General features: G+C 46.0%; 1 protein-coding gene across 2 annotated transcripts in view; it reads right to left on the bottom strand.

Moving 5' to 3' along the window:
• Positions 1-22,659, bottom strand: part of BMP6 (bone morphogenetic protein 6) — a 462,814-nt gene that overhangs the window by 17,295 nt on the left and 422,860 nt on the right. For both annotated transcript variants that reach the window (XM_063923119.1, XM_063923120.1), the window contains one exon: positions 2,851-2,927. In XM_063923119.1, coding sequence (XP_063779189.1) covers positions 2,851-2,927 — 77 coding nt within the window. The remainder of the gene's footprint in view (positions 1-2,850; positions 2,928-22,659) is intronic.

Below are 22,659 nucleotides of genomic sequence, written 5' to 3'. Positions count from 1 at the left end.
CCCCCCCCATATTCCCGCAAACTATAACCTAGTGCCCTGCTTCCCATACTTTATAAAGGGACATTGATCTCACAAAGAAACAGCTTGGTCACACAATAGCACCCCCAATTCAAATGACAACACACAGTAGCAGAATCTTTTTTCACATTACACAGCATCTAGTGCCCCTGGTCCATATTACACCACATAGTAATGCCCCTAATTCAGGTTACGTCACACAGTAATGCCCTTTATTCACATTGCGCTGCACAATGGTACCCTTTATACATGTTATGCCACACATTAGTGCCCCTTATACACAATTCCTACAGTAGCAGTGCCCCTTACACATAATGCCTACAGTTGTAGTGCCTCTTACACATAATGACCACTGTAGTGCTGCTTGTACACAAAATGCCCACAGTAGTAGTGCACTTATGTACTTATGTACAGAATGCCCACAGTAGTAGTGCACCTTACACATAATGCCCACAATAGTAGTGTCCCTTTACACATAATGACTACAGTAGTACTGCTTATACACATAATGCCCACAGTAGTGTTGCGGAAGACTTACCCACTTCCCCCAGGGGTCCGGGAGTGCCACACGATTTTCGTGAGCCAACCGGCCATTCCGGAAGAGTAGGCAAGTATGACGTGTGTGTGTGTGATCAAAAACATATATAATACTGTCTGGTATTCTTCATTATTTTATAGCTGTATTTATTTATTTATTTATTTATTACCAGTTATTTATATAGCACACACATATTCCGCAGCGCTTTACAGAGAATATTTGCCCATTCACATCAGTCCCTGCTCCAGTGGAGCTTACAATCTATATTCCCCACCACATGTACACACAGACACATTCAAACTAGGGTTAATTTTGTTGGGAGCCAATTAACCTGCCAGTATATTTTTGGGATTGTGGGAGGAAACCGGAGTACCCGGAGGAAACCCACGCAAGTACGGGGAGAATATACAAACTCCGCACAGTTAGGGCCACGGTGGGAATCGAACCCATGACCTCAGTGCTGTGAGGCAGTAATGCTAACCATTACACCATCCGTACTGTATTATTTATTATTATTATTATCATCATCATCATCATGCAAGGCTTCATGGAGAAAGGGAAAATACTTTGTCTTGTGAATTGTAAATCTAAGAGTCAGACTTAGGAAGTTCCTTAATTCTCTTTCCCCAAAAATATATCTCTAGCTACACCAGTCTGACAAGCTCCACCTTTCTAATGGCAAATTACCAATTTCCTATAACTTTGTCATCACTAGCGATAATTGTAGGTCACATTCTCTGATATTGGACAATCAGGGCCTTGTTACAAAAACTAGCTCTTTCCTGAATACAAGCTTCATCTGCACCTACAGACGCAGACGTACATGACAACAGTTTCAGCATTCATCGAATGAAGGAGACTCAGCAGACCACACTGTACCATTTAGGAAGAACTAATAATTGCATTGTGTGGCGATAGTTGTGGAACTGGAATTAATAAAGATGAGATATACGAGAATTCCATAAACAGGACAGTGTGCCAGCATTATGGAAATATCCATTTTTCATTTTCTTTGCAGTATGTATCTTAGGACCTGATGTACTAAGCCCTGAAAAGTGATACATTTCACGGTGATAAAGTACCAACAAACAAGCTCCTGTCATATTTCAAACTCAGCCTGTAACATGGCAGTTGCATACCTCCCAACTGTCCTGATTCCAGTGGGACAGTCCTGCTATTCGGACACTGTCTCACTGTTTCTCCCGCGGTCAGGAGTGTCCCGCAGACGGGGTGGCAGTTGGGAGAGCCTTTGATCACCTGCTGCTCTGCTCTGCAAAGCAGCCAGTGATCTCTGAATAGATGCCGTGCACATCTATTCAGTGCAGGGAGGTGAGCAGGAGGCTGCCCAGCTGCTCGGGGAGTGCTGGGCACGACCCCAAAATGCCGGACGTCGGGCCTGTGCAATGAGGCCATGCCCACTCGTTTGAGGCCACACCTCCTTCCACCCAAGGCCACACTCCCTTTCTGGGTCACGCGCGGCGGAGCAGGATGAGCGGGACGCTCCCAGTTGTAAAGTTGTGAGGTATGTAGTTAGGAGTTGATTGGCTGGTACTTTTCAAGGCTTAGTACATCTCCCCCTTAGGCATCTCATATAATAAATCAGGCACCCGATGAAAGAAATATACATACCTTTTATGATAGGGTGTTTTCTTTACCTTTGTTCCATGTTTGCCCCATAAGCACTAATTCTAACTCTCAAAAGCCAATTGGAATTGACTAAGCAGTGGAAAAAAACATGTTTGCATTTGCAGATGGTCTTCATTGGCTCGAGTGTTAGGTCCTCAGCAGAAGTGGAAGTAATTTAAATGTGGCCTGTTTTACATTTGGCCTGGCAAGCTGACTGAAGAACTTTGTGGCAATGTGTGTGGTCAGTATTAAACTAGTGTATTATTTCTAATAATACAATACTTTCTTACAGCCAAAGACAACAAATGCTTTAGGTATTCCAATCGATTAGCCTCCTATCTCCAGCTACAAGAAATGGAAGGGATTACAAGCCCAGACCTCATGTAGCAGGGCTAACATCCTACAAGGAATATTTTAACTTCATCTGATTGCGGTAGTTGCAACAGCCATCCAATCAGCTGCATCAGTAAGCCCTAGTCTACATGCACTGGCAGCAACAAAAAACTCAGAGAATTTTTCTTTGAGATGAGGGCAAAGAGGTCATGAAAAAATATTAATAATAATAACATTTGACTAGGGCTCTCCTATAATTCAACAATGCACATTGTAAACATATTTGTTACCATAAGTCAAGTGAAAAAGATAGGTAATGCAGAAAATGTACTCACCTGCCATCCCAAGTCTTGAAAACTAACATAGAGCTCGTGTTTCCGACATGCTGTTTTAAGGTCACTGCTGTTGTAATCTAACAGGAAAAAAATACCACAATTATTACTATGATAATACATAATCCTCTCTGACTGTAACATAATATGTTTGCATTCGTCTATTAAACTGCAGTTGCCAAATACCTTTATAATGACACTGAGGTGAAATCCTGGATGCCATTTCCCTGTAATGTTTGAACGGGAGTTTGTCACACGAGAGAAGCAGAACAATTAGCGCACGCCATAAGGAGGCAGTAAGGGAGAAACAATAAAGGGTGATTTTGTTCAACTGTTTTAAATCACTCTAATAAAATTGCGAATAATTGGACCAAGATTTCCTAAATGTTCTAAATCAAGCAAAATTTGGCAGTTTTGATAGTTTTGAAACTTTTAACTATTGTAGTTTTGTCTCTCTCCTCCTGTTACCCCGATGCACAGGCTCCCGGACTTCATGGGAGATGCAATAGGCACAACTAAGTATGTATTAAAAAAAAAATAGAGATAATAGAGAGAACAGAACACTAGCAGTTGTATAATTAGAAGGCTGTAACCGTCGAAAAAGTTTAAGGGGCCTATTTATCAAATAATATCACATTGAGGGATACTCGCAAATATTAAATATCCTCCTTAGTACCCTGAATGTACTATGGAGGAACCAGAGCAGAAGCTTCCAAAATCTACTGCAGTCCCTCCATTTCAGACAACAGCCACAGCCTCCATAGGTTTTGGACGTGCGCTGTCGCTATCACAATTTGTCCCTTGTCAAAATCGCTGAGATCCATATGCTTGCCAATTTTTCCTGCTTCAAACACATCCACTTAAAGGGCCTAATTCAGACCTGATCATAGCATCAGATGGTCAAAACCATGTGCACTGCAGGAGAGGGGGGCAGATATAACATGTGCAGAGAGAGAAAGATTTGGGTTGGGTGTGTTTAAACAGAACTCAAAATTGCAGTGTAAAAAATTGCAGCCAGTATTTACCCTGCACAGAAACAATATAACCCACCCAAATCTAACTCTCTCTGCACGTTATATCTGCCCCCCCCCCCCCCCTTCCTGCAGTGCACATGGTTTTGCCCATCTGCTAACAAATTTGCTGCTACGATCAGGTCTGAATTAGGCCCAAGGAACAGAGTATTCACATGCTGCTCAATATATCCCACTACTCGACAGGTGCTGTAATGCAAGTTAATCAATGTTATTTACTTTACTTGTCAGTGGTTTTAATGTCATGGCTGCAGGGCCGGACTGGCCATCTAGCACTTCTGGCAAATGCCAGAAGGGTCGATAGGCTGGTGGGCCGGTCCACTCCACAGAGAGCTAGGAAGGCTGCGCTCAGCGCAGCTCCCGGCTCTCTGGTTTGTCTGCCGCTGCCACCCGCCGCTACCAGACCTACCCCGTTGCTAAGCAATTTGGGAGCGTGCCGCGAGTCCACGCCCCCTGACTCACAATTCGCACCCATTTGCAGTGACCGCGCGCCATTTACATGGTGCGGCACCCCCTTTCTCGTGCACGCACGTATGCCAGGGCCAGATGGAGTCCCCAGTCTGTCCCTGCATGGCAGATATATATTATATATCCGCCCAGACAGGGGGAAAAAAAGGGGCGTGTTCCCACACCTAAGGGCTGCCGTGTAAAGACAGTCCAGGAGGCACTGTGGCAGTCAAGTAGCCCAGTGTGCCTTGAGGCCAGCGGGGGCTAGAAGCCAGTATTCAAATCTACAGGAGGCGGGGGGGGGGGGGGAGGGGGGCTAGAAGCCAGTATTCATATCTACAGGAGGCAGGGAGGACCATAAAACTTTGAGACTATGTATATGAAGTTGTGGCAGCCAAGTTAAGCCAGGCCAAGAAGCAGGCAGGACTTTGTTGTACATTGCAGACTAGCTGTTCTGTTAGGTAGGGTTCAAAAAGTGAAGTAGTGTACTGAGTGAGGGCTAGTCTATTTTTCTTTCCATTGCTGTATACTGACAGTAAAGCACCATTTTGTTTTGTTTAAATCTGGACAAACTGCATGTGGCCCCTTATTTGAGCACATAGACACTGCAACATTGACATTCTACTGAACTAAAATACAGGGCCGTTTCTAGACAATTTGGCTCCCAGTGCGAGATTTCAAAATGCGCCCCCCCCCCCCCCCCCCATTGCTATAAAAAAAAATGTGCGTGCCCCCCCCCCCATATAGCCAGAAAAAAAAGCATGCGCGCGCGCTCCCAACAAGGCTGTGTGGCCTGATTAAAATGGGTGTGGTCTAATTAAAGTGGGCGTGGCCTCGTCTGATATCACACCCACCACAGGGGAAAAAAATAAAAATAAAAAAGTCCCCTTTTTACACATTACACCAGGCAAGTGTCCCCATATTACACAGCGCGGCAGGCAGGTGTCCCCATTTACAAAGTGCGGCAGGCAGGTGTCCCCATTTAACAAAGTGCGGCAGGCAGGTATCCCCATTTTACACAGTACGGTAGGCAGATATCCCCATTTTACACAGTACGCAGGCAGATATCCCCATTTTACACAGTACGCAGGCAGGTGTCCCCATTTTACACAGTACGCAGGCACGTGCCCCCATTTTACACAGTATGCAGGCAGGTGTCCCCATTTTACACAGTGCGACAGGTATCCCCATTTTACACAGTACGCAGGCATGTGTCCCCATTTTACACAGTGCGGCAGGTATCCCCATTTTACACAGTACGCAGGCACGTATCCCCATTTTACACAGTGCTGTAGATATCCCCATTTTACACAGTGCTGCAGGTATCCCCATTTTACACAGTGCGGCAGGTATCCCCATTTTACACAGTGCGGCAGGCAGGTGTCAAGTGGGGGGGGGGGGAGGGGGAGGGAGAGGGGGAGAGAGAGAGAATACTTACATATTGCCGCTCTTCGGGTCCCGCCGACTCACGTCCCTCGCGCCGGCCGCCTCCTCCTTCGATGGTTATCTCCAGTCCTCTCCTCCCTCTCTCTCCCCCCGAGCGCTCCTGCTCGGGGGGCTGGGCTTCGCCTAATGACGCATTTGCGTCGTGACATCACGACGCAAATGCGTCATTCCGCGAAGCCCCGCCCCCCGAGCAGGAGCGCTCGGGGGGAGAGAGAGGGAGGAGAGGAGTAGTCACAAAGTGCCGCGGCGGGCGCCCCGTGCGGTTGCACGGCTCGCCCGCCGCTAGAAACGGCACTGCTAAAATACCCCAGATTATCACAATGTGTATATGATAGATGAACATAAATACAGTAAGCAAAACATGAATGTACTTGAGAGCACAAGATAGTTTTATAAATGTAGTCCAAGTTCAGATTTGTACGAACTTGTAGGCAAACTAGATATAAAAGCTTAGCAAAAAGCATAGTCTGAGCACAGTACAGGTTGAGTATCCAATATCCAAATATTCCGAAATACGGAATATTCCGAAATACAGAATTTTTTGAGTGAGAGTGAAAAAGTGAAACCTTTGTTTTCTGATGGCTCAATGTACACAAACTTTGTTTAATGTACAAAGTTATTAAAAATATTGGCTAAAAGTACCTTCAGGCTGTGTGTATAAGGTGTAAATGAAACATAAATGCATTCTGTGCTTAGACTTGGGTCCCATCACCATGATATCTCATTATGGTATGCAATTATTCCAAAATACGGAATATCCGATATCCAAAATACTTCTGGTCCCAAGCATTTTGGATAAGGGATACTCAACCTGTATATGGCCTGATACATCTGCAGGTAAACCAGGTACAAGGTATACTTGCCAACACTTTAAATCTCCCTTCTGGGAGACTCCCTAGAGGGAGATGAAGGTGCCCACTGTGGGGAGGCAGGTTAGAATGACATGATTTGCTGTCCCTGAGAATCAGGCCTCCTGCCCAGTCCAATCCATTTCCCCAGGAAGTGAAGGGATACAGGAGGGTGTAAAGCTCTTCCAGAAAGGCTTTTTAGATCGGGACATTTTTTTATTCGGCAAAGGCCAGCTGCTGGCACTGCCACACATTCACAGACCACATACACAGATACTGTTTTGGTTTTGGATTCGGTTCCGAGGCCGTGTTTTGGATTCGGACGCGTTTTGGCAAAACCTCCCTGAAAATGTTTTGTCGGATTCGGGTGTGTTTTGGATTCGGGTGTTTTTTTTACAAAAAAACCCTCAAAAACAGCTTAAATCATAGAATTTGGGGGTCATTTTGATCCCATAGTATTATTAACCTCAATAACCATAATTTCCACTCATTTTCAGTCTATTCTAAACACCTCACAATATTATTTTTAGTCCTAAAATTTGCACCGAGGTTGCTGGATAAGCGACCCAAGTGGCCGACACAAACACCTGGCCCATCTAGGAGTGGTACTGCAGTGTCAGACAAGATGTCAGATTTAAAAAAATAGTCCCCAAACAGCACATGATGCAAAGAAAAAAAGAGGTGCACCAAGGTCGCTGGATGACTAAGCTAAGCGACACAAGTGGCCGACACAAACACCTGGCCCATCTAGGAGTGGTACTGCAGTGTCAGACAGGATGGCACTTCAAAAAAATAGTCCCCAAACAGCACGTGATGCAAACAAAAAAAGAGGCGCAATGAGGTAGCTGTGTGACTAAGCTAAGCGACCCAAGTGGCCGACACAAACTCCTGGCCCATCTAGGAGTGGTACTGCAGTGTCAGACAGGATGTCAGATTTAAAAAAATAGTCCCCAAACAGCACGTGATGCAAAGAAAAAAAGAGGTGCACCAAGGTCGCTGGATGGCTAAGCTAAGCGACACAAGTGGCCGACACAAACACCTGGCCCATCTAGGAGTGGAACTGCAGTGTCAGACAGGATGGCACTTCAAAAAAATAGTCCTCAAACAGCACATAATGCAAAGAAAAAAAGAGGCGCAATGAGGTAGCTGTGTGACTAAGCTAAGCGACCCAAGTGGCCGACACAAACACCTGGCCCATCTAGGAGTGGCACTGCAGTGTCAGACAGGATGTCAGATTTAAAAAATAGTCCCCAAACAGCACATGATGCAAAGAAAAAAAGAGGTGCACCAAGGTTGCTGGATGGCTAAGCTAAGCGACACAAGTTGCCGACACAAACACCTGGCCCATCTAGGAGTGGCACTGCAGTGTCAGACAGGATGGCACTTCAAAAAAATAGTCCCCAAACAGCACATGATGCGAAGAAAAAAAGAGGAGCACCAAGGACGCTGGATGGCTAAGCTAAGCGACACAAGTTGCTGACACAAACACCTGGCCCATCTAGGAGTGGCACTGCAGTGTCAGACAGGATGGCACTTCAAAAAAATTGTCCCCAAGCAGCACATGATGCAAAGAAAAAAAGAGGCGCAATGAGGTAGCTGTGTGACTAAGCTAAGTGACCCAAGTGGCCAATACAAACACCTGGCCCATCTAGGAGTGGCACTGCAGGGTCAGACAGGATGGCAGATTTAAAAAATAGTCCCCAAACAGTACATGATGCAAAGAAAAAAAGAGGTGCACCAAGGTCGCTGGATGGCTAAGCTAAGCGACACAAGTGGCCGACACAAACACCTGGCCCATCTAGGAGTGGCACTGCAGTGTCAGGCAGGATGGTACTTCGAAAAAATAGTCCCCAAACAGCACATGATGCAAAGAAAAATGAAAGAAAAAAAGAGGTGCAAGATGGAATTGTCCTTGGGCCCTCCCACCCACCCTTATGTTGTAGAAACAGGTCATGCACACTTTAACGAACCCATCATTTCAGCGACAGGGTCTGCCACACGACTGTGACTGAAATGACTGGTTGGTTTGGGCCCCAACCAAAAAAGAAGCAATCAATCTCTCCTTGCACAAACTGGCTCTACAGAGGCAAGATGTCCACCTCCTCCTCATCGCCCGATTCCTCACCCCTTTCACTGTGTACATCCCCCTCCTCACAGATTATTAATTCGTCCCCACTGGAATCCACCATCTCAGGTCCCTGTGTTCTTTCTGGAGGCAATTGCTGGTGAATGTCTCCACGGAGGAATTGATTATAATTCATTTTGATGAACATCATCTTCTCCACATTTTCTGGAAGTAACCTCGTTCGCCGATTGCTGACAAGGTGAGCGGCTGCACTAAACACTCTTTTGAAGTACACACTGGAGGGGGGGCAACTTAGGTAAAATAAAGCCAGTTTATGCAAGGGCCTCCAAATTGCCTCTTTTTCCTGCCAGTATACGTACGGACTGTCTGACGTGCCTACTTGGATGCAGTCACTCATATAATCCTCCACCATTCTTTCAATGGTGACAGAATCATATGCAGTGACAGTAGACGACATGTCAGTAAACGTTGGCAGGTCCTTCAGTCCGGACCAGATGTCCACATTCGCTCCAGACTGCCCCGCATCACCGCCAGCGGGTGGGCTTGGAATTCTTATCCTTTTCCTCGCAGCCCCAGTTGCGGGAGAATGTGAAGGAGGAGCTGTTGACGAGTCACGTTACGCTTGACTTGACAATTTTCTCACCAGCAGGTCTTTGAACCTCTGCAGACTTGTGTCTGCTGGAAAGAGAGATACAACGTAGGTTTTAAATCTAGGATCGAGCACGGTGGCCAAAATGTAGTGCTCTGATTTCAACAGATTGACCACCCGTGAATCCTGGTTAAGCAAATTAAGGGCTCCATCCACAAGTCCCACATGCCTAGCGGAATCGCTCTGTTTTATCTCCTCCTTCAATGTCTCCAGCTATTCTGCAAAAGCCTGATGAGAGGAATGACCTGACTCAGGCTGGCAGTGTCTGAACTGACTTCACGTGTGGCAAGTTCAAAGGGTTGCAGAACCTTGCACAACGTTGAAATCATTCTCCACTGTGCTTGAGTTAGGTGCATTCCCCCTCCTTTGCCTATATCGTAGGCAGATGTATAGGCTTGAATGGCCTTTTGCTGCTCCTCCATCCTCTGAAGCATATAGAGGGTTGAATTCCACCTCGTTACCACCTCTTGCTTCAAATGATGGCAGGGCAGGTTCAGGACTGTTTGCTGGTGCCCCAGTCTTCAGCACGCGGTGGCTGAATGCCGAAAGTGGCCCGCAATTCTTCGGGCCACCGACAGCATCTCTTGCACGCCCCTGTCGTTTTTTAAATAATTCTGCACCACCAAATTCAATGTATGTGCAAAACATGGGACGTGCTGGAATTTGCCCAGAAGTAATACACGCACAATATTGGTGGCGTTTCCGATGTCACAAATCCCCAGGAGAGTCCAATTGGGGTAAGCCATTCTGCGATGATGTTCCTCAGTTTCCGTAAGAGGTTGTCAGCTGTGTGCCTCTTATGGAAAGCGGTGATACAAAGCGTAGCCTGCCTAGGAATGAGTTGGCGTTTGCGAGATGCTGCTACTGGTGCCGCCGCTGCTGTTCTTGCTGCGGGAGGCAATACATCTACCCAGTGGGCTGTCACAGTCATATAGTCCTGAGTCTGCCCTGCTCCACTTGTCCACATGTCCGTGGTTAAGTGGACATTGGGTACAACTGCATTTTTTAGGACACTGGTGACTCTTTTTCTGACGTCTGTGTTCATTTTCGGTATCGCCTGCCTAGAGAAATGGAACCTAGATGGTATTTGGTACCGGGGACACAGTACCTCAATCAAGTCTCTAGTTCCCTGTGAATTAATGGTGGATACCGGAAACACGTTTCTCACCACCCAGGCTGCCAAGGCCTGAGTTATCCGCTTTGCAGCAGGATGACTGCTGTGATATTTCATCTTCCTCGCAAAGGACTGTTGGACAGTCAATTGCTTACTGGAAGTAGTACAAGTGGTCTTCCGACTTCCCCTCTGGGATGATGATCGACTCCCAGCAGCAACAACAGCAGCGCCAGCAGCAGTAGGCGTTACACTCAAGGATGCATCAGAGGAATCCCAGGCAGGAGAGGACTCGTCAGACTTGACAGTGACATGGCCTGCAGGACTATTGGCTTTCCTGTCTATGGAGGAAATTGACACTGAGGGAGTTGGTGGTGTGGTTTGCAGGAGCTTGGTTACAAGAGGAAGGGATTTAGTGGTCAGTTTTTGAACTTGTCACTGACTTCTGATGAATGCGGTCCAGGTGACGTATAAGGGAGGATGTTCCTAGGTGGTTAACGTCCTTACCCCTACTTATTACAGCTTGACAAAGGCAACACACGGCTTGACACCAGTTGTCCTCATTTCTGTTGAAATAATTCCACACCGAAGAGGTGATTTTTTTTTGTATTTTGACCAGGCATGTCAATGGACATATTCGTCCCACGGACAACATGTGTCTCCCCGGGTGCCTGACTTAAACAAACCACCTCACCATTAGAATCCTCCTTGTCAATTTCCTCCCCAGCGCCAGCAACACCCATATCCTCATCCTGGTGTACTTCAACAGTGACATCTTCAATTTGACTATCAGGAACTGGACTGCGGGTGCTCCTTCCAGCACTTGCAGGGGGCGTGCAAATGGTGGAAGGCGCAACCTCTTCCCGTCCAGTGTTGGGAAGGTCAGGCATCGCAACCGACACAATTGGACTCTCCTTGGGGATTTGTGATTTAGAAGAACGCACAGTTCTTTGCTGTGCTTTTGCCATCTTAAGTCTTTTAAGTTTTCTAGCAGGAGGATGAGTGCTTCCATCCTCAGGTGAAGCTGAACCACTAGCCTTGAACATAGGCCAGGGCCTCAGCCGTTCCTTGCCACTCCGTGTCGTAAATGGCACATTGGCAAGTTTACGCTTCTCCTCAGATGATTTTGATTTAGATTTTTGGGTCATTTTACTGAGCTTTATTCTTTTGGATTTTATATGCTCTCTACTATGACATTGGGCATCGGCCTTGGCAGACGACGTTGATGGCATTTCATCATCTCGGCCATGACTAGTGGCAGCAGCTTCAGCACGAGGTGGAAGTGGATCTTGATCTTTCCCTATTTTACCCTCCACATTTTTTCTCTCCATTTTTTAATGTGTGGAATTATATGCCAGTAATATATCAATAGCAATGGCCTACTACTATATATACTGCACACAACTGAAATGCACCACAGGTATGGATGGATAGTATACTTGACGACACAGAGGTAGGTAGAGCATTGGCCTACTGTACCGTACTGCTATATATTATATACTGGTGGACAGCAAACTGTGCAAAACTGAAATGCATCACAGGTATGGATAGATAGTATACTTGACGACACAGAGGTAGGTAGAGCAGTGGCCTACTGTACCGTACTGCTATATAGTATATACTGGTGGTCAGCAAACTGTGCAAAACTGAAATGCACCACAGGTATGGATGGATAGTATACTTGACGACACAGAGGTAGGTAGAGCAGTGGCCTACTGTACCGTACTGCTATATAGTATATACTGGTGGTCAGCAAACTGGGCAAAACTTAAATGCACCACAGGTATGGATGGATAGTATACTTGACGACACAGAGGTAGGTAGAGCAGTGGCCTACTGTACCGTACTGCTATATAGTATATACTGGTGGTCAGCAAACTGTGCAAAACTGAAATGCACCACAGGTATGGATGGATAGTATACTTGACGATACAGAGGTAGGTAGAGCAGTGGCCTACTGTACCGTACTGCTATATAGTATATACTGGTTGTCATTAAACTGTGCAAAACTGAAATGCACCACAGGTATGGATGGATAGTATACTTGATGACACAGAGGTAGGTAGAGCAGTGGCCTACTGTACCGAACTGCTATATAGTATATACTGGTGGTCAGCAAACTGTGCAAAACTGAAATGCACCACAGGTATGGATGGATAGTATACTTGACGACACAGAGGTAGGTAGAGCAGTGGCCTACTGTACCGTACTGCTATATAGTATATACTGGTGGTCAGCAAACTGTGCAAAACTGAAATGCACCACAGGTATGGATGGATAGTATACTTGACGAGACAGAGGTAGGTATAGCAGTGGACTACTGTACCGAACTGCTATATAAATAGTTATACTGGTGGTCAGCAAAATTCTGCACTGTCCTCCTACTATATACTACAATGAAGCACAGATATCGAGCGTTTTTCAGGCAGAGAACGTATAATACTGGTGGTCACTGGTCAGCAAAACTCTGCACTGTCCTCCTACTATATAATACTGCTGGTCCCCAGTCCCCACAATAAAGCAATTAGCACACTGAGCGCAGATATTTGCAGCACACTGAGCACAGTCAGATATGGAGCGTTTTTCAGGCAGAGAACGTAGATATTTGCACTTGCAGCACACTGAGCACAGATATTTGCAGCACACTGAGCACAGATATTTGCAGCACAATTTGCAGCCCACTGAACATAGAAACTGAGAGGACGCCAGCCACGTCCTTTCACAATCATCTCCAATGCACGAGTGAAAAATGGCGGCGACGCGCGGCTCCTTATATAGAATACAAATCTCGCGAGAATCCGACCGCGGGATGATGACATTCGGGCGCGCTCGGGTTAACCAAGCAAGGCGGGAGGATCCGAGTTGCTCAGACCCGTGAAAAAAAAGGTGAAGTTCGGGCGGGTTCGGATCCCGAGGATCCGAACCCGCTCATCACTAGGCCCAGCATGGGTAAGTCAATTTCCTTCTCAGCTTCCGGGCAAAGATAAAGTAGTGTTGTGACCCGTACAACTAACTAGTTGTCCATAGTAAGTAGCATACTTTATATAGCAAATGAGTGGCATAACACTGCAGAACAGAGTCAGACTACATTACAAGTATATACACAACTGTTAGCATCAAACCTACAAGATAATCAGATTAGCATCTCTTTTGCCAGAAATGGAGATGTTCACAGCAAAACTTAGGTACAGTAGGGTCCCAGGGATGTAGCTATAGCCTCCTGGGCCCTCAGTCTTGCTCTGAAAATATGGATGATCATTTCTGAGAATGCGTATACTGGGGGTGATTCAGACCTGATTGTAGATGTGCTAAAATGAGCACATCTACGATCAGTTTCCACGACACCCATGGAGCGGGAATAGAACCTGTGGAGAGTGCAGCGAGACAACGAGGCAGCAGTGTGGCATGCGCAACGAGCCTGTAAGGGGCTTTGTTGCGCTAGCCTCCCTGCCGGCATTCTGGCAGTCGGGATCCCAGTGACGCTATTCCGAACGCCGGGATCCCGTTCTCAACCCGTATAAAGAACAAGTCCATCTTTTGGGTGGAAATGTTTATAAACTATCACGTCTTTTCCACTTTCTCTTCTCATTACAACTAGAGATGTGCGCCATCCCCTGTGTTTAGGTTTTGCCATAACCTCCCTGTTTTTGTTTTCTGGTTTTGGCTTTGTTTGTTTTTATTTTTATAATTGTTATTAACAGCTAAAATCATGTAATGTGGGCCTGTTATTGTTCCTACAGTATTATTAGCCTTAATAACATTCATTTTCAGTTATTTTCAGTCAATTTTGACCACCTCACAGCTCCCACTATTGTTCACCAATATAGGCCAATGGCTGGCAGCCTAAAAGAATCAACAGAGCGGCAGCACAAATACACGGCAGTTACATTAAGAATATAGCAGTGGCAGGCAGGATGACAGTTTAATAATCTATAGTATATGACTCCATAGAAAAAGTGTTTTCAAAAGAAGGGACCCCAGGGCAGTACAGGGAAATGGAGGTTGAGTGTGTAGTGGCAGGCCGGTAAAGCATTTCCTGATTGATTGATTGATTGATTGATTGTTTTGACAGATTAATTGATTTATATTAATTGATTAATTTAGAAAATCACAACTATCTGTTTTGCAGCAACCAAGAAGATAAAAGGCCATAAAAGAATATACTGTTAATAGCCAAGGATTCCTGACAAGGGTTGAAAAGTGAGCCAAGAAAATTAATACTTGCATTGCAGAGCTGCAAACTCCAAATCAGGCAATCTTACACTAGCAAATTAAAGGAGGCTGACCTTCTGGCCATACTGCTCTAAAATCCACCCCCACCCCCTCCCCTTATTGTGTAACACACCCTTTGTTTAAATGTATAATGAATACCAGAGAGTCTGAGTATTAGGAATAATAACACATTTTTCCTCCTCAATCAAGTTCACAAGCAGTGCAAACAGAACTGTCCTGGGGCCCTCACTCCCACCCTTACATTGTATTTTAATTTAAAAAGGGCATGCAGTGTAACAAACCAACCACTTCAGTGACAGGGACTGTCACTTTTGTGACTGAAGTGCTTGGTTTGTTTGCTTCCCTACAAAACAATTTATTTGGAAGGAGTATCTCTGATCATTAATGAGGAGGTTGATGATGAGTTTGTTGGCTGTGGAGATGTGCTGGTCTAAACTGCTGGTAGCTGATTCAGGACTTATTCCCAGGTGTCACAATGACCATCTTTTTATCACAGGCAAGAACTGTTGCTACTGGTGGCTGATTCAAACAACATCCTCATCATCAACATCCTCATTAGTGTCAGATACACAAATATTTACAGTACTTCAACTGTACCAGAGCTACCAGTGGCTACACAGAATTGGTTCTGTAATTACCTGTTACATTTTCATTATTAGTGTCAGATAAGAATACCCTTTTTATTTTTAGACTCCTGGACAGAGATTGTGACCAAAATTGCAATAAGATTATGAACAATTTTATTTGTCAGGTTTCAGATCATTTTCTTACCACTATAATAAACTCATGAGTCATGCCCCTCAGATGCCATAAGAGTCCCCTCATGCCCTTTATATGCCAGAGGCCCCTCATGCCCCTTTATATAGCATCCAATCTGAGCCCCTCATGATAGACATGCCTCATTATACAGTATGTCACTAATGCCAGAGACCCCTTATGCTTCTTTATATGTTGCTAATGCCAGAGACCCCTCATGCCATGTCCCTTTACATTCCTTAAGATCATCAGCGAGACCCCTCATAATTTGTCACTGCCAGTGTCTTTATGCCAGCCCAGATCCCTCTCAAGTCATGTGCCATCTTTATATGCCATTGTGTGCAACTGTGTACTGTAAGGTCTGCAGTTGAATCTGCAACCAGCCCAGGTCACACTGCAGCCATTACTTTTTCCGCCGACCATTACTCACTGACATGGTCTGAGGCTGAGCTCTCCATGTCATCATGTGGCAGCTGGAAGGAGTTTTAAGAAAAGGCTGTTGGAAGCAGGAGGATACAGGCCAGGAAGGGCGATCAGAGATGGGCCATTGGACGGGCTTAGGTGGGCTATAAGGTGGGCTGAGGCACAGCATCAAAGAGGTCTGTGAATTACCATCCGTCAGGTCTCCATACAGATCATTTCTCTACAATTGTTATTCAACTATCGTATGTACAATATTAAGTGTTCCGTGTTTCACACCTCATTACCCATTGTTTTCTGTCATTGTATGTAAGTTGTTATTATCATCATCATTATTATTATTATTATTATTATTATTATTAATAATAATAATAATAATAATAATAATAATGGTAGTAATAATAATAATAATAATAATAATAATAATAATAATAATTGTAGCTTATTCATGCGGTGATTCCCATAGTGTACATCATTGTGTACTATATCAGTGCTTTAGAAATAACAGTTAATATAAATAATAATTATCCCAACAAATAACACAAATCAAATCTTATTTTACAGAAGCCAATAAGTTAGGGAACCCACAAAGCTCTATAATATCTGTTCTAGAAAGAGAAAAGAAGACTCTATCTTGGGGGCACTCTTTGAAATATAAATAGGGCCAGATATACCCTTAGGTATCATTAAAATATAACCTTTAATTGTATCTTTAAAATTAATAGGAATTTGAAAAGGAAAAATATATAAACACACACACAGGTTTATTCATATACACCTTGGGATCACTTGTCTATCACAAGGAGTTCAAAGAACACTGATTGCTCACTATGGAGCTTATTGGTTCAGAGAACACTGATTGCTCACCGAGGAGCTTGTTTTAATTATTTTTATTCAGATTTTTTTATAACCAATTATGATCTCTCACTGTTTAAACAACCATATCATGAATAGGTATTGATTTACCGAACGTCAGCTCCTATATTCTCAAACACATGTATAATTCTAAAAATTCAAAATTTGCCCAAGTGGTATATACACAGTGCTGAGAGAAGCAGAATACCCATCATATTTATATGGTATCTTATGCGCTCATTAGTAGCCCGACATAAATAGTTGGTATAGAGAGAAAAAAGGAAAGAGTAAAAAAGATGATCAGTATGCCATGGTACATTGCTTCTACTGTCTCACCGTCATGAGCTCAAGGTTTTTGTTAGCTCAGCGGCCGGTGGATGAGAGGGCAGCGACCTTGAAATTTCTGACCAGAAAGAGGATAAGTGGCCGTACTGCTTTCCCTGTTAGAGCGGATGGAATGTCTCGATATCCTAGGACATTGCAGGACACTGCACCGCAATCCAGGGATGAGTGTTAACCGAAATTGAGTACAATTCCTGCCTGTTTAATTTTCAGGTAATTGCAGGGAGATGATAGGGAGTGGTTCAATGTTAAACCAGTGCCGTGCACATTCTCACATAGAAATGCATTTATCAAAAAAGCCGTTCTCCACACAGGCTATTAGCAAAGTACTTTCCCAAATTTATTTTCAGGTATACTTTATCGGTATACTAATATTGTTAGGCTCACTTAACATAATTCATTCTTTTCTCTAACATTTGACCATAGGTCACTGAACAATATGTGTTGGGCTAAAAAGTAGCAGCAAACCCAGCTAGAATGAAAAGTTTTTATGACCGCAAACCCAGTCCAGCCGCTGAGATCTCTTTTCGTCATGTACTCTGGTCACTAGGACCGGTGCAGCGGACGGCAAATATGAAAACAGCAGCGCTTCGGGTATTACTGGCCGGAAAAAAGATTAGTAGCTGTGCTGCTTTCCACGTTAGAGCGGTTGCAGCGCCTTGATATCATAGGACAGAGCAAGGACGCTGCACCACAATCCGTGGATGAGAGCTAGCTGAAAATAGGAAGATTACCGTTCTAAAGGCAGCAGGACTTCAGGACGGAGCAGCGTATGTTGGTTGTAGGACCAGTGATTCTAACTTTCACAAGGCGACATTGCCATGCTGATTCCAGCCGTGCCAAAACGCGTTTTCACCCGTAGGCTTGCTCACTTCACTGCACTATCTGGCATCTCTATAATATCTGGCAAGAAAGTGGTTATGACCCATGCATATCAAATGAAAGAAAAAAGCAATTTCAAAGGGGATATGCACATTTATTATAAAAGACTGCATGCTGGTATACATTAAATGATTCTCAGGTAGATGGATTGGACACCTGTCCATTTAGGTGCCGACACACCACTAGCAAGTTGTCCCCTTTTTTTTAATAGAGTAATTTTTATTCAACAGTGTTTTTATATATACAGACATTTCAGTGTACACTGGGAAGCATATTGGGGTTACACGTTATTCAAAGCAATATTGTCTCCAAGGATAAACGTATATTTGTACTGATACGAATAACAATTCCCATTTTATAGTTCCCGTGCAATCTTCCCACCATATACATATTTTCTGAGGTCTGTAACCAGGTCGTTTTTCGCATACTTAACATTTTGTATTTCCTCCCTCCCCCCCACCCAAAACCTGTGTTAAAGGTTACCCCGTCTATCAGGCCCTAAGTATCCCCCAACCCCTCTACCCCGAACAAACCCTTTAACTAACTTAAGCCTAGTTACCTAACATATGCGTGGTGTGGTGTGGCGACCAGATATGTAAACAGCTATAATAGAGGAAAGGTGATGGTCCGACTCAGCGCCCCAGGGCCCTAATAACACTCCGCGGCGAAGGTCGGTGTCTCTAAGTCCTAAGGGCAGGGGATGAGTATGTGGAATTGATCCAAGGAGACCATATCTTCTCGTATTTGGTAAGGGCGTTAAATTTCATGTAGACATAACGTTCTTTTATTAGAGTATCGTTTACCAAACCTTTAAAAGCATGTATCGTGGGAGGTCGCGGGGCCATCCACGTCCGCGCGATGCACACCTTTGCAAGGGCGCACATGTTACGGGCGTATAAGTCTTCCCAACGGGACCCAGAATCGGGGTCTCCCACCCCCAGAATGCTGAATTTCGGAGTCAGCAAGCTTCTCTGTATCCCCGTATGTTCCAGAATCGACCCGACCCCGGCCCAGAACACCTGCAGCAGCGGGCATTCCCATGTGAGGTGCCAGAATGTGCCTCCGGCATCCCCGCACTTGGGGCAAGCGCCAGCGCTATCTGTCCTAAATCTGGCCAGCCTGCTCGGAGTCATGTATGATCTATGTAGAATAAAAAACTGTATCTGTTGAAACCGCAGCGATTTGGTGACCTGACTCGGGTTACCCAGAGCGCCCTCCCAGTCTTCCCCGTCCATGGGACCTACGTCACTCTCCCATCTCTCCCTAAGGCTTGAGAGCGGGTCTGCATGTGTCGTTTGAAGGAGATACGAGTAGATGAAGGAGATCACCTTAACTCGGCCCAGTGAATGTAGAAATGCTTTCATGGGGAAGGGGAAAAGCGTTGGGGAAGAATCTGCGAATTGCGCCTGCAGGGCATGCCTCAGTTGTAAGAATCTATAGAAGTGGGAATTCGGGAGACCAAACTCCTCTTTCAATTGCTGGAATGATTTTAACGTGCCATTGCTGTATAGCTGGGACACCGAAACTATCAAGTACGGAGCCCATACCTCCTCACCCCCCAGGGACCCCAGTTCACTGAGAGATCTGGAGTGCCACAGAGAGGTGTCCGGGTCCATTCCCTCATACCCAAGTAGGACCTTCAATGCCAACCATATCTTCAGAGCCTGGAAGACAATTGGAGGTGAGAGTCTGGAAGGGTTACCCCCCGCCAAAACCTGTGCCGGGGAAAGACTTGGGTGATAGCAGCTGAGGAACGCCCGGCCCAGTTCATCTTCCTCCCCTCCTCGGAGCCACGTGCCAATGTGTGATAACTGAGCAGCGTAATAATACAGTTGGAAGTGGGGTAATGCCAGGCCACCGTCCCTTTTTTGTCTGGTAAGAGTGGATAGTTTTATTCTGGATCTTCTATTGGCCCATATCAAGGACGTCAGGACACTATTTAATTTTCTGAAGAACGCTGGGAATATGTAAACGGGGGACTGCAATAGAACATACAAAAGCTTAGGCAACACTACCATTTTAATGAGGCCGACTCTACCCGTCATTGTCAGTGGCAGCTTGCACCAAGCTCTCGATTTGCGCACAACCATCTGTACCACAGGGTCAAGGTTTAAGGGCACAAAGTCCGATGGGTCGTTAGTGACCAGGATCCCTAGGTACTTAAACTGGGCTGTCCAACACAGCGGCAAGGATATTTTCGGAGTCTGGGGGGGGGGGGCCTATAACGGGCATGATAAACGACTTGGTCCAGTTTATGCGGAGACCCGAGTACCTACCGAAAGTCTCTATGACCTGCAACACAATGGGCATATCCACCGCGTAGTCTCGAAGGAATAGCAACAGGTCATCTGCATAAAGGGCCAATTTATCAGTGCAGGGACCCGTACTGATTCCCTCAATGTCCGGGTGTGACCTAATCAAACAGGCCAGGGGTTCCATGGCTATGGCAAACAAGGCGGGAGAGAGGGGACATCCCTGTCTGGTGCCTCGCGTCAAGGGGAATGAGGAGGAAATGTATCCATTCACCAGGACCCTGGCGCGTGGATTTTGGTATAACAGTTTGACCCATTGTATAAAGTTAGGGCCAAAGCCCATGCTCCCCATAACTCCCCACAGGTATGGCCACTCAACACTATCAAAAGCCTTGGCCGCGTCCAATGAGACCACGACCTCGTCTGAAGGGAAGTCATGAGGAGCCTGCAGAATAGTGTACAGCCTGCGCAAATTAATGGACGTGGATTTCCCTGGCATGAAGCCCGTTTGATCGGGGTGGATTATGGATTCAATCACTGTGTTTATACGGACCGCAAGAATTTTCGCTAGGATCTTAGCGTCTGTGGGTATAAGGGAGATCGGCCTGTATGACTCCAAGAGTTTAGGGTCCTTGCCAGGTTTTGGAAGCATTATTAGAATAGCCTCGGACATTGAGGGAGGGAGGCAGTCAGCGGCATATATGTTGACATACATGTCTAGTAGTTGAGGTCCAAAAAACTTAATGTACTGTTTGTATAGTTCCGTGGGAATACCGTCACTACCCGGGGATTTGCCACTAGGAGCCGCCTCGATCGCCGACATCACCTCCTCCAGGGTCAGAGGCGCGTCCAGGGCGTCCCTAGCCTCAGGGGAAAGTTTAGGAAGGGGGATATTTGTCAGGTAGAGGTCTAGCTCCTCCCCGGAGCATGTCAGTCGACTGTTGTATACCTCCCTAAAGTAACAGAGGAGTAGCTGTGCAATGTCGGGGGTGTTATCTGTAATGGAGCCGTCAGCGCCGAGCAGCTGCGCTATCGTGGTCCCAGGCCTGTCGTAGTGCACCAGGTGGGCCAACAGGCTACCTGGTCTGTCCGCCTGCATGTATATATTGTTGGCCCTGAACAGGAGGGAGCGTGCATTTTTGTCTGAGAGGTGAGCCAGCCAGGCCCCCTGAGCCATCTGCCAGCGGGCCTTCAGCGTAGGGGTGCCCTCAGTTAGGTAGCGTGTCTCCAGGTCCCTGCACTCGGTCTCAAGCTGTCTTTCTGTCGCCCTGCGAGCCACCTTGCAGGCAGCAATTTTGCCAATTAAGGTACCCCGCATATATGCCTTGAATGCATCCCATATTACCGGGGCCGTGTCAGCGTTATCTGCGAAAAATCCCTCCCATGCGGGCGCTAACTCTGGGCATTCGCCCAGCTGGGCAAGCCAGGATGGATGCAACCTCCAGTATGATTGTCCCTTCTCACATTCCCCCACCAGTGACAGCACCAGGGGTGAATGATCAGATACCCCTCGTGCCTCGTAATGAGCATCCATCACGCCAGGCACAAGCTCAGGCGAGACCAGGGCCAGGTCGATTCTGGAAAAGGAGCCATGTGTACTCGAATAACAGGAGTATTGCCGAAGGGTAGGATTGCGAGCCCTCCAGACATCAACCCACTGCATACTGTCCAGAAATTCTGCAAATTTAGATTTCGGAGGAATCAAGTCGCCCCCCGCTCCCTGTCTCGAAGGAGTCCCCCATCTGTCCAAAGAGGCATCCAACACAGCGTTGAAGTCTCCCAGGCAGATGACAGGAGTATGGGGGGAGGAGGCAACGAATGAAGCAGCCTTTTGCAGGACATCGTAGGAGAATGGGGGAGGAACATACACAGACAATAGGAAAAAATTTCGTGAAAACAGTTTGCACTCTAGAAATACGTATCTACCATAAGGATCTGTGTTTACCCTGACCATCTCGAACTGTACAGTTCTCCTTATCATTACCGACACCCCTCGGGAATAAGAGGAGTGTGAGGAATGATACGCCCACCCCACCCAAGGCCTGCGGAGCGATAACAGCCTATTCCCTTCCAAGTGAGTTTCACTCAAGCAAATGATATCCGGGCCATATTTCTTGATCATTTTAAATACTAGGGAACGTTTAACTTTATTGTTGATGCCCCGGACATTCCACGCCAGAAATTTCAAGGGAGGCATGTCAGTCTAAGTATCAACAGGGACGTAGCTCTTTTAGCATCCACCCGTCCAACCGGTGTTTCGCACCTATAATCATGTCGCCCGCAGGCCCCGAGCCCCGAGCCGGACCCCATAAAACAGTACAGGCCCACCACACCCTCCAGGTAACAAGCATATAGGCTTCTTAATTTCAAAACGAGCAACATAATAATTGCTAAGAGGCCAACGGCGGCCCCCAAACTTCCCCCCACCCCGTATACCTCCCCGAACTGTGGTAT

The sequence above is a fragment of the Pseudophryne corroboree genome, chromosome 5 (assembly GCF_028390025.1).
Source record: "Pseudophryne corroboree isolate aPseCor3 chromosome 5, aPseCor3.hap2, whole genome shotgun sequence".
Taxonomy (NCBI): Eukaryota; Metazoa; Chordata; class Amphibia; order Anura; family Myobatrachidae; genus Pseudophryne; species Pseudophryne corroboree.
This window is presented reverse-complemented; position numbering and strand designations above follow the sequence as displayed.